The 13553-nt window shown below is 44.3% G+C and overlaps 1 protein-coding gene across 1 annotated transcript; it reads left to right on the top strand.

Annotated features, from left to right (window-relative positions):
- The first annotated feature begins 856 nt into the window (after positions 1-856).
- Positions 857-11291, top strand: LOC104483846 (urea transporter 2). The gene is made up of 8 exons (XM_010125753.2): positions 857-1049; positions 2981-3170; positions 3651-3779; positions 6284-6476; positions 7350-7497; positions 8805-8939; positions 9616-9665; positions 11022-11291. Exons 1-8 carry the CDS (start codon positions 884-886, stop codon positions 11289-11291), a joined length of 1281 nt encoding a protein of 426 aa, XP_010124055.2. The 5' UTR covers positions 857-883.
- The last annotated feature ends 2262 nt before the right edge of the window (positions 11292-13553 follow it).

Below are 13553 nucleotides of genomic sequence, written 5' to 3'. Positions count from 1 at the left end.
CACGAGGGCGCAGTGCAGTGTATTTTCTCTCAAGGATTTATATGTTAATGGACTTTTTAATGAACAGAGCCCTGCAACTGTAATTAGGAGTTTATTAAACACATAATCCTGCCTGGATAGTCACCTGCTAATTAAAGAGCATGCAGCCCTGAACCAAGGTGCTTATCATTGTCTAAAACTACATGTAGATCCTTATTTCTGTGCAATACTTTGATGCTACCCCACTTTGCTCTTGATGCTCTATCAAAGGCAGATGCGGAACAAAGAGCACAGAAAGATCATGTATTTGCTGTGATATATGAAGGCACCAGCTCTAAACATCAAAAGAGATACAGGCATCAGCCTCTCCTCCAGTATTTTCTTGTCTCCTGCTGTCTGCTACTGCACTTGCAGTTTGCATCGCTTGCCTCCAGCCTTCTGCTAGCCAAACATCAGCAGGCTCCCTCCTCCTGTGACAGCAGCTATACCTGGCCAACCAGAACTGCTCAGGGTGCAGGTACCACTCGGTTACCTGGCAAAGGTTGTCTCCCCTGTCACACCAGCAGCTTGTCACCCAATGCATCAGGAGCCGGAGTGAGGGTGGGATGCTGCAGGGCATTTATGTCACATCCCTTTTCCCCCCTGCAGGCCTGTGCCACAGCTCCAGGACAGCAGTGGGTCATTGCCAAGTCCTTATCCCCAAGAGCAGACCCCTGGGCAGCAGCGCACACCGCTCAGCAGTGGTTCAGGCAGGTCCCGTCTCCATGAAACCTCCCATCTTTGAAAAAGGATATCACCACGGGGCTCTGAAGGACAGCAGAAAGTTGCCAGGGCAGAACCCAAAAGGTTTTCTAACACATGGGCTTTGTGATTCACAGTTGTCTCTTCTCACCACCCAAAAGACATGGAGCTTGGAGAGATCGTTGTGGCTGAACATCCCGGTGAAAGGCAGCTGTACACGGAGCAGAAGCCAAGAACCCAAGACCTGCTGGGGAGAAGTGGAGATCAGATCCACCAAGCTTTTGAGTATCTCACAGGAGAAATGAAAGAATATGGAGAGTGGATGAAAAGTAAGCAGAGGGATGTGCTTGGGGCTCTCTTTTAACCCAAATCATTTTATCCTCAGGAAGGGGATGTCACTGCATCGTCTTGCTGTTCCCATGGCTGCAGGCATAATTCAGCACAGGCAAAAGACCTTTTTTACACTTAATCAGTTACGTGTCGTTAGCATCACATTCCTTACAGCAGTGCCTGGAATCACATGTCAGGGTTGGAGATTTAGTCTTGTTTGCAAGTGCTTTGGATCAGCGACCATCTCCCCATCTGCATGTGGGCTGATGAAGGGGACTTGGCTCCTGACTCTCTGGGCAAAGGCTTATTACCAGCCTTAGGGGAGCAATGAGCACTGTGGCTGTTACGTTGCTGTAAAAATGCAAAGCAAGTACTGATCTCAAAGTAACAAAGCAAATGTACTGATCTCAAAGGTTTACTGTCCAGACAGGAACAATACATGAGCAGAATTATTAGGGATTTGAGAGGCTGTGTAAGAATGTGGGTCCTCTGTCAAGGCTGGGTTCATTAAGAGCACAACTCCAGCAACAGGAGAGAAATAAGAGAGAGCCATGTACAGCCAGGCTGTATATTAGTAGTTATTATTCCAGAAAACTCTCATTGTTTTTCTTAAAGGAACTCATTCCTCCCTGGTTGTAACTGCCAGGCTCCCCAACAATACACAGCCTGAGGGATGCTCATGAACCCATCCCTCAGCTGGCACTCCAGACTCTTGGGAGGGCACTCCCAGGGATGCTGAAGAGATGCAGATGGATACCCGGCTCTTCAGAGATCCTTTATTTAAGCTGCTCTCATCAGAAAGCAAAACTTGAGCCTTGATTGTAAATACAACTCTGGGAGGGAGTAGGGGAGAGGGGAGTTTTTTTGAATAAGTTATTGCCCAAATTCAAAAAGTAGTCTGGGATTTTATCCTGTGTCTAATTAACAATCTAAACTAATGGAATTAATTTTAAATATTTAAGAAGGTGAAAGCTGCATATCATATAGCCTGAACATATTGTACATGTAAGCAGCCCCTCTTTCTCATTTATTCTGCTTGCATCATGTTTAATAACTCACAGAAGTACACAAACGGTAACACCTTTCCCAGAAGCGTGGCAGAAAAACACCTTAAGTCAATTTGCAGTAGCAGAGCCAGCAGCAAAAACTTATCGCAGCGCTGCGAGACCCTCCTCTGCCCATGGAGTTCATCAGGAGCACTGTACACAGATGCCCTCAAAGAGGCTGTCCTCCGCCCCACACGCATCCCACCTCCCCCCTGCAGTCACCTGAGAGACCCAAGCTTGGTGCCCGTTTGCTCTGTCTGGGTTCAACAGTCTTCTCTAAAGAGCAACAGTCTTTCTCTAAAAAGCTCTTTGTGCTTTGGAAATGCCTTGAGCACAGTCCAAGCTATAACAACAATTCTCTTCATTTAGGTTCTTCAGGTCCCAAAGTGCTCTTTTTAGACACTTTTGACAGTTTGACTGCATCTCATATACGCAGTGTACCTCCATATTCTGTGTCCCTAAAACAGCAAAAGTGTGTCCTTCTCGTATTTCCCTATCCACATACAAACTAGTTTCAGCCTTTGCTTAAGTCCCTCTCTGCATCTGAATTGTACACCAGAAAGGGACTAGTGCCTCATTGAATTTATAGCAGAATCTTTAGCAATCTACCATACAAGAAAGACTGTTCTTTGACCACCATAAATAAACTAGTTTTTAATGAATCCCTCCACGAACTTTACAGCAGTGCCCAGTCCATCCCTGTTAGCTTTTCAAGTGCCAGATGCAAAATACGCCCAGTCAGTAATAAATCAGAGGTTTTACAGTCTTGTTGATACATCGCCGCTGTTCTGTGGCCAAAACGTGACTGTAGAGATGAGTGTGCTTTGAGGGAGTCCTGCTGAAATGATGCCTTATCACCAGCGTTTTTATTTTATCTCCTCCAGATAAGCCCTTCATGGTCCAGCTGGTGGACTGGATCTTGCGAGGGACCTCTCAGGTGATGTTTGTCAACAACCCTCTCAGCGGGCTGGTCATTTTAGTGGGGCTTTTCATCCAGAGTCCCTGGTGGACGCTCACAGGCTGTACTGGAATAACTGTCTCAACATTAACCGCGCTGGCTCTCAGTCAGGACAGGTAGGTGGTACCTCGTGTCTGGGTGCTTCATAAAAATTTATTGTTACGGTATCAGGAACCTGCTGATGGGTCATAGTCCCACATTTGCATATGTCAGAGCCAGCAGACCTGCTCTCCTTATGGATGGCTTGGAAGCAGGTGAGGACAGAGCTGTGGTCCAGGAAGAGATGGCCTGTCCTCATATTTGGCTGTCCTTGTGAGAGCAGACAGTTATCTCTCTCCTGTAGCCATCATCACAGTCTTGTAGGTCCTTTGGGTCATGGGAAACCCCCTGGATCATCATCATTCAACAGTCACCAAACTCTTCCCTTCCGTACACTGATGCAATGCAATATGGCAGAAACCTCACTGCTTTTCCATCCTCTCCCTACACTCCCTTCACCAGGAGCAGGACACTTCTAAATTGTGTTTCAGTGGGTCTCTGTGATGGGTCATCTTCAGCACAGCTTGTTACTTTGCCAACATTTCTTTCCATCACAGATCAGCCATTGCAGCTGGGCTGCACGGCTATAACGGGATCTTGGTGGGACTGCTCATGGCCGTCTTCTCTGACAAAGGGGATTACTACTGGTGGCTTCTTCCTCCTGTGGCAATTGTATCAATGGCCTGGTAAGTGCCACTTCTCCTCCTAGGGACAATTCTCAGTGAATGAGGAGTCCTGTATATACAGCTTAAACACATTGGAAGTTCCTTCTGCCCAGTCCCCTACACCAGCAGCTCCAGCCATGGTGGCACTGCAAATAGGCATTCAATGACGCACAGAGCTTGTGAGACAGGTGGGCAGAAGGTTAAGCGCACAGACAACACTGATTATAGCACACTGGGCAAAGCAGCCCCACTTCAACGCTCCGCAAATGGCCCTCATCAGCAGGACACATTCAGGGGGGATGTCGTCATGCCCAACACCTCAACGGTTCTTCCTCATCCAGGCACTGAGTCGACCCGGTGCTCTCCCTCAGGCTGGGTTCAATCTTCCCCCTCTCAGACACGCAACCAGTCATGAGCAAAATTAATTCCTCCAAGTAACTCTGAATGCCAGACAATGTCCTTGCAGGATTAAATTTAACATTTATAAATATGGACCCTATCAGCACTGCAGAACCTATTTAACAGACTTAACTGAAACTAATTCAAGAGTCACATTTTAATCACTGTTAGTGATAAAATGCAAGTCATTACTGCATTTCACTGCTTTTAAAATCAGATTTTTTTCATATTTTATTTCTTTAGTCACTCTCAGCAAAGGTCATTTTGGAACAACCTCTCAAAACCCAGAACCTACTGCAAAAATGTTTAGTTTGTCTTGTCTGACAGAATTCCTTGAGGCCTTTTGTTCAAACTTTTCTTCATTCTTTTGGTTCACAAGACTCCAGGGTAGAAGTGGAAGATTTAAAAATTACACATTTCAGTGACTTTTTTCAACTTACACTTTGAATTTCAGCTTTAGAAGTCAGCATTACTTTAATTGTTTTGTTTTGGTTTTGGTTTTTTTTTTCTGACAAGATGTATAACTGTCAGAAGCTTTGTATTTCATCACAGAAATTAGGACACCATTTTCACTGAAGTGCTGATATTTCTTCCTACAGCTACAAGCTAGAAAATCTGTAAACTGCTTTGGGAATCAAATTCATGCTACAAGAATAGGCTTCATCTGAGATTACACAGGGAGAACAAAGCATTTTTTCCACTGATAATATCTACACAACAGGACACAATGTTGCTTTTGAAATGACAAATAGTTTGGGTGTGTTTTTTTTTTTATTAGAAACAGCTTAATGACTTTCTAGGACTCAAACACAGCTTCTTGAAAAATTCAAGTCTTTAAATTGAAGTTTTGTAAGCTGTGTGATGTCCACTGCTCCTTGGAGGTCAAACTTAAGAGCTGCATATCTCACTTAAACCAGGAGAGCTCAGCCCATTGCTATCACAGACAGGATCTGGCTTTTCACTCTCTTCTACAAGCTTTCTGGGCCCCATAAAAAACAGATATTATCTTGCCAATATGCTACCACAATGGCATTCATGCAGGACACTCTCTTCAAGTGGAAATAAAGCAGTCTGGAAACATCCTGAGGAAAGCAGATCTTGTGAAATTTATATCCTGGTTTCCTAGTGAATTTATATCCTATGTTCTACAGCCAAGAACTTGGGGAAAAGTCATGGTATCTCAAGGTTTGCATGCTTTTTAGTGTTCGGTCTCAAAATATTTTGAGGGTCACCCCAAATACTTTATGTGCTAAATATACTAAATCATGCTTCTTAAGAAGGAAACTCAGTTTTGAGAAAATGCCGTATGATTTTGGGGGGTACCTCGGCAGCACACAGAAACATCAGCCTCATTGACATAAGCAAGAACATCAGTCAAGGTCTGGGTCATTCCTAGCACAACACCTTTCACAGCTCTGTAACAGTGGGGGCTTCATCTTACACTCTGTCAGGCTCCATTGTCCTAAGGACTCCTCATTCCCTCGAAACAGCATCTGACATAGTAAATATTCTACATCTTTCCTAATGGAAGATTCTCCATCCTCTTTGATCACCTGTTCTGCTGTATTTCTCTTCCAGAACTATCATCTGATAGCCTTCAAACTATTTAAACAAACAAACAAAGAAAAAAGCAAATCAGGCAATTTCCAGCTCCCTCTTGCCTCCTCAAGACAGCAGCTTTTTTAGACCCTCAAAGTTCTTCACAGTTCTTCATGTGGCATTCCCAAAATTTGCTCTTCTGTTGTAGGATTTTTCTACTGAATAAGAAGCCAGACTACCTTTCTCCACCCATGCCTAAACGCTGTGCCAAATGCATTTCTTCATTGACTCCTTGAGCTCAGCATAGCCAGCAGAATGTTTGCAGTAGCCAACTGTCCCGAGAGAAGGGTGCGGAGTTCATACCATCCATGAACGGATGTGATAGTTGTTGCAAAAAGGTGAACAGCATTCTGCAACTATTTGTCTGTTGCAGATTAATACGTTAAAGGTATTCACTACCTGATGTATCTAAAAGGAATGGCATTGTTTTGTATTTAGCAGAGCTTATGACCAAAGTGGTAGGCTGTTTCACCACTATAATTGCTATGAACAAGTTATACTTATGTCTCTTCTTCTTCCGTTCTCAGTCCAATCCTGTCCAGCGCTTTGGGATCCATCTTCAGTAAATGGGACCTTCCTGTTTTCACTCTGCCCTTCAATATCGCAGTGACTTTGTACTTGGCAGCCACAGGACACTACAACCCCTTCTTCCCTACAACCCTCATCAAGCCTGTAGCAGCAATGCCCAATATCACCTGGTCTGCAATCAATGTGCCACTGGTAAGACTCACTCCAACAAGTTTATGCCATTTCATTTAAAAAGGGGAATGTGAAGGCATTCAGCTCCGGATAACAATTTCACATGGGTCAGAATTGCTATATGGTATGTACAGCCAGTAGCAATTCACAGAAATAGGTGGCTCGGTTCAGCCATAGGGGACAGTGCCATAAAAGCCCCAGGGACAGTCCTGGCTGATCCAACAGAGGATGATTGAGCCTGAGGGAACCGAGATCCTGAACTTCTCACTCCACCTAAAATTGGACTGCCCCAAAACAAATCTTGAGTGCTGTCAATGCAGAAACACATCTGGATATGCACTCCCACTGTCCAGATGTGGTTAAAAGAACATCAGCAAGACAGCCAGTAACAACATGAAAAGACAGAAGAAACATCAGGATCCCAAAGGGACAGAAACTCCTTTTCACCCAGTCCACTCAGGTCCAGATCTAGCACTGGAGGATCACCTTCCCAAAGCAGCATAAGGGTATCTGATATGCTTCGTATAATATATGATAAACTCAAATGAACCAGGCCCACCATAGTGTCATTGCCTGGGAAGGTTACCATTTTTCTCCCTCACTAAAGTCACCCAAACACCTCCCTGCCAAAAACCCCAAACCACCACCCCCTCATCCACCGTGTTATCAACACAAATGAAATAAAAGTCCACCTTGGGCTGATGAGGTTCAAACCAAACCAGTGAACCTATTCAGGTTCGAAGGGCATGAGTGCCCACGTTTACCCATCAGTCCCACTCAGAGACAAGGTTGCTTCCTTCCCTTCTAACCAATAGCTCAGACGAAATAACTGCTGTGAAGTTCTGAGTACAGAGATACAATAACACGCACACCCTTTTCTACTGGCTGCTGCAGCTCTTGCAATCCATCCCAGTCGGTGTTGGTCAAGTGTACGGTTGTGAAAATCCCTGGACTGGAGGCATCTTCCTTGTTGCTTTACTTATCTCCTCCCCACTTATTTGTTTGCATGCTGCAATTGGATCGACAGTGGGGATGTTTGCAGGTAAGAAATATTTACCAAAGTAATTTTTTCAACTGGAGTATCTTGATGCTAGCCATTATATGACTCTCTCCAGCGTTTAGAGTTACATGGACTTGGATGTACTTAGGACCACATTCCTGTTTTTGAAACTGTCTCTAAATTTGGAAGGTTTTATGAAGGTCACACAACGTGGTGAAGGCAAGAACAGAAGCCTATTTTCCTTAAGCTTTGAATTTGTTGTTAGATTTGTAACTCAGGCTGGTGGTTTGTTCCACCTTCTTTAACCCTCTTACCATGTGATGAGTCCCATGGAGATAATGATAAAGAAACCCAGAACTGATCTCTCGCCACCACAAGTGCTTTAAACTACCACCGCACACAGATGTCCACCTCAGAGCGGATCAGTCAATGAAAAGAAACAGACTTTTCTAGAACGCGGTTCATTCTATCCTGCTGCAGATTTGTAAAAATAGCTGACTGGATGCCACACAAAACAGCCTGTCTCTCCACTAACCAGAGAAAAAATCTTAAATTAAGAAAGATTAATCTGACCCTTGAAGTTAGACAAGATTAGTGCCACTTATGTGACTGGCTGTAATAAAAAAATATATAATGGAATAAGCGTAGTCTGAGAAAACAGCCTTGGAAAAGGCACAGCCATCCAACAGTAAGTTCTCTGTGCTCTGAAGCACTTCGTACAAAATGTGAGCTGCCTTATATTTGGTTTTTTTAAAACTATCCGTGATTTGTATGGTTAAGAGCATTTGGCAAGTTTTGTACAGGTCTGACATTTAACCTAGAAGAGAAAGGTCAGGGGAAACTGTCTGGGGATAAGCATGGTGATGAAACAGAAGACAAACGAGGACATGAGAGCAGGAAAGGTATTAGTCTTAAGAGTGACATGAAGCTGGCCTGCGCACTACGTCCTGTGCTCTTCTTTTCACTGGTACTCCTGAAGCCTCTGAGAAATCTTGCAGAAGTACGTAGGAGGTCAGTTTGGAGCAGACCCTCAGCTCCTATCCCAGTGGAGAATTTCCGCCATGAACACGTGGAGTGACAACATCTTGTATCTAGATCACATCTAGCAAGGGTTGCTATGAAGAGATGAAAAACCCTGCATACTCCCTCAAAATACACTCAGCTGTGCCTCTGATGTTCATGATGAGGGTACATATGAGGTTTACGCAGTGAGAACAGCTTTCTGCAAGAAGGAAGTTAAATTTGTCTAGATGTCATAGGGAATAGCCAACAGATTCCCAGCAAGTGAGGGGTCCCGCTGCAGATACCTGTCATACGTGACCTCACAGCCTTGTTTTTTTTTCTTGCAGCTCTGAGCATCGCATCACCATTTGACAGCATCTACCTTGGCTTACACAATTACAACTGCGCGCTCGCGTGCACTGCCATCGGGGGCATGTTCTACGCCCTGACCTGGCAGACCCATTTGCTGTCACTTGCCTGCGGTATGTATGTTTTACATAAAGGGAAGACAAAAATTTATGCAGCCAGGTAGTCTGTGAGTGACCTTAGCTCCCGTTTTGTCACCTCGGACACCCCAGGGCGAGAAGGCCCACAGCTCACTGCTTGTGGTTTGAAGTCACAGGGCAGAGACTTTCTGCAGTTCCCCACCGGTGGAGAATTTCTGCAGTCCCCCACTGCACAGAGGACAAACTGTGGCAATTAAAAATAAATTAAAGATAAAGGAAACACCACCACCCCTTGCTCTTGACAAAAACATGTTCTTCATGATATCATCTATGTCCATATATGGTGGAAGCCCCATCCCTGGAAACGTTCAAGGCCAGGCTGGATGAGGCTCTGAGCAACCTGATCTGGTTGGGGATGTCCCTGTTCCTTGCAGGGGGGTTGGACTGGATGGGCTTTGAAGGTCCCTTCCAACCCAAACCATTCTGTGATTCTATATCTACAGAGCAGAAAGAACCAAATGTATTCCACACAACTATACGCAGGATTGGGGCATTTTAAATAATCATTGAATTCTAGCATTAATCCTCCCATCAGGTAGCTGGGAGGATATTTCACTGTGCATGTGGACACTATTACTGCTTCTGATAATGTCTTTGGAGAGACGAACAATATTTTCCTCATCTTGAGCTGTCTTTGGTCTTCTTTTCTCAGCATTATTTTGTGCCTACTCCGGAGCAGCTCTTGCTAATGCCCTATCTGTGGTAAGTTTGGGGGGTTTATTACGGGGCTTTTTGTTTGTTTTAACTGCATTTTGATTTATTATGATATGATGTTAAGGAAATGCCTCGGAATTCTCCATGTCAGTTTTGACAGCATTGAAATGAGGAGGCTGCAGGTCCTGAACGGATTCTCTGTCAGCTGGCACTTGCAGACCCTGCAGGTGATAAGATTTCAAAGACCTTTGGAGCATGTTATCCACAGAGCGACTTTGCACGCATACGTGCATTCCAGCAACACTCAGTTGCAGGCAATATTTCTGAACAATCCCCAACGGTCTAAATTTTTCCTTGCTTCTTCCAAGGTCTTTCTCCCACCCTACCTGCAGATATTATTTAAGTTTAACCTGGATATGAGAACTAAAAAGCGGGAGGAGACTGTTCTCTTATATACAAAGTGTTCATATCTGGACAGATAAGAAAGAGGTGAATGCAGAGATGCCAAACTTGGTTTCTTCTTTAAGATCTGAGCGATTAAAGCAAAACCACATTTTAATAAAATTGATTTATTAACTTAAAATAAAAAAAAAAATAGATCGAGAAGCTTCATGCATTGAATATATTAATCTGGCATCCACTCAGTATCATGTAGGTCCCTGCAGATGGGTTGCTTTGTTAAGCACACCTGCTTTTGGGATGCATCAGAAGAAAACAATTACTTTTTCTCCTTGTGATCTCATTTTGGGCAGAACCCAAGTCAGGTCAAGACGTGGGGTCACAGAGCAGGACTGAGGCTTGGATGCAATGCCAGTAACACATGGGCTTTGAGAGTGGTGAATATGCGTGAATAGTACTGTCCTTACATGACATTTTACAGGACAGTGAGGGTAGAATTCAGGTCATTTACCAGAGAATTTAAATGTCTATGTGTGAGCTGGGCATCTTGGTTTCCATTACAGTCAGCAGAGCTCTGCAGCCTGATTCAGTTGTTTCAATACTGGTGCCAAATGCCATTCTGGCTAGCAACTACTTCTCCAAAAGGACTGAGGTCTCCAATGCAGGATGCTTTACGTATCCCTGTACATTTCTGGTAAAGTAGGTATCTCTGTGTGAGCAGCTGAATTGATGTTTGGCAGCAGAGGAGCTTCCAGTCCTCCAGTGACCAGCAGGAACCTAGTTCACATGTAGCCCCTGCCATGTAGGCTCCTGCATCTGGGCATCCTCCTCTGGATCCAAATGGAGGATCCTGTATCTTTAGGAAGACATGTCCCGTGTCACACCATCTTCAAGCTCTCCCAGCTTCTCAAATGCAAGAAATTAGCAATAAACAGAAGTTATCAAAGGGAATATGCAAAAAGAGGTATCATAATGCACCTATTTTTCTGTCCTTTCCTCTCCCAGCTTGGGCTGCCACTCTGCACCTGGCCTTTCTGCTTCTCCGCACTTCTCTTTTTGCTGATAAATTCAGAAAACCCAGCCATCTACAAAATCCCCCTCTGCAAAGTCACCTTCCCAGAAGCCAACCGGCTCTACTACCTGAGAATGATGAGAAGAGCGTCAGAGAGCAGGAGAGAAGAGCAGAAACGAAAGGAGCAGAAACCCTCCAGCGACTCAAAAATAAGCACAGGTGGCACCCCTCTGTGCACCCCCAAAAACCGCCACGCTTACTGATTTCAATTGTCCTCAACTGTACAGTTTTGGGGCAGTTTTTCAGACACTAGCCAAGCATGCCATAGCCACAAATACCACCAGTCTGCAGGCTGGGGATTCAGCATCCCACGCTTCAGAAGAAACACGATTTGCCCTTGAGCTAAGCTTCCCGAAAAGCACTCAGGTAACAGAATAATGACTGGTTTATCAATCCACATGCTCTTAACTTGAAAGTCACCTTTTATCAATAATGATTCTAATAGGCAGAAGAACATTAGCACTGACAAGAGGCTGTATTTAATTTCAGATGTGTAATTTAACAAAATAAATATGCTGAGGAGAGCTTGGTACCTAGTAATAATAAATAATGTAAGAACTACGTCAAGAGCTGCATTTCAAATTAAGAACGTGTACATCTGAAAGTGGAATAAACAAATTGATCTCTTTCTTTCTTGTGTCCCATCAATGTCTAACCTTCTCAATCCCTCTTAACAGCTACAACATACACAGGTAAATATTCTTACAGAGTGCATACAATTTTTGGGGCCGTCTCCTGACTCCTCGTTAAGCACCCAGACAGTGAAGGTATGAATATGTATGCATTAATCAGACTGGAAAAGTTACTAGCTAGTGATGATCAAACATTTTTCTTTTCCTTGCATCATCTGTCTTACAAATAGAAGCTCTCTCTCCTGCTGAATGGAGGATAGCAGGTCTGAATCCCTAGACGCATCCAGTGGGAAATAGGGAAACTTCATGTAAAGAATGAGATAAACATTTACTGCTGGTGGCAGCCACTGCAGTTCTTTCTCTCCTTTTCCTAGGGGAGCAGTTCTCTTGCATTCAGCCACAAGCAGCGAACAAGTCAAAGGCTCCCCCTGATGTTTGGTGGGTGTCAGACTGGGATCTTGTCATGGGTCTTTGGTGTCTGGCTTGCCCGAGAAACCTCAAAGGCATCATCAGTTAGTCATGAAAAGCTGAGGACCCTCCTGCTGATGTTCTCTCCAACGGCTGGTTTCTACTGCCACTTTATGCCACCACCAAGTCCTTATAACAATGAAGGGTCAATTGCCCTAAAGAGGACTTGTCTTGGGAATCTTTTTGAAAACCTCTGCAAAACAAGCCTGGCAGAAAGGTTTCCTCATTCCAAAGTAATTTCATATGATCAGTCTAAAATCATAGACCCAAAGGACTTGAAGATTTAAAATGCAAAGAGACTACACAACCACAAACATTGAGCTCAAATGCTTTTATTTAATCCTCTTGACATGGGGCTGTTTTGCAGATTCTTTTGAGGATCGTTGAGCAGGTGGGAGCCCAGCTCTCACCCAGTACATGGGGCATTTTAAAAAACATGAGCCTGGGTGCTGCTCATGAGACTGTTTGTGCCTTTATAAGCAAAATTCCAGCAGCACCAGCAACTGCCAACTCCTCTAAAAGTCCCCTGGAAGGAGTATCCAAGATTGAAGTCATCCTGGAAGACAAAAATATGGTGACATATAAGGATGTTGACATGGTTTTTGAATAGGTTAGGCCATTCCAGGGACTTAAGTAAAATTTAGGTCCTACTTCCTTCCCTCTCTGGATAACCACAGATTTTTGAGATTTTTGAGGCAGGACAGCCTGCAGGACACATGCAGGTAAGTCCAAATTTCAGTAGCCAAAATAATCCCGTAATTGAACATTTAGGGATCTGGTAAGTTTTGCAACCACTATAACCTGTTCCACCCTTAGACTTGAGCACCTGTGTTACACCTCTCTCCCATTTTAGACCTCAGGCTAACCTCTGAACCTGGCTTTACAAATGCCCTCCAGGAAAGCACGGAGGGAGCAAGCTGGCATTCTCACATACCACAGGTTGTCTTGGAGATCAATAAAAGACCAAAAATCCCAGCCTGACATGTTAGCCATGAGACTTTTGTCGGCCCAGGGAAAAATAAGAGGGATGGGACTGACCACAGCTTGATACCTGACATATCTCTGTTAGAGGGAGGAAGATCTGACAGACATACAACTGCCACAAGCAGGAAAGCAAATGTACTATAATGGTCCAAACCTCTCGTGCAAATCTCAGCAGCCTCGTGGAGATGCTGAGCTCTGACGAGCAGCAGGAACACAGAGGTGCAAGCGTATTTCCGTAACACAAGAGTAAACGATGAGAACCGCTAATTTAGAAGAAACAGACTGTTTGCAAAAAACAACCTGTGACCCAGGCATTGCACAAAGGCAGCTAAGCCTTAAAGTTATCATGGAGGACTGCTGCAAATGGATCTACAATCTCAG

This window comes from Chlamydotis macqueenii, chromosome Z (assembly GCF_036417535.1).
Source record: "Chlamydotis macqueenii isolate bChlMac1 chromosome Z, bChlMac1.mat, whole genome shotgun sequence".
Taxonomy (NCBI): Eukaryota; Metazoa; Chordata; class Aves; order Otidiformes; family Otididae; genus Chlamydotis; species Chlamydotis macqueenii.
Note: the sequence above shows the minus strand (reverse complement) of the source record. Positions and strands in the feature narration are given on the sequence as shown.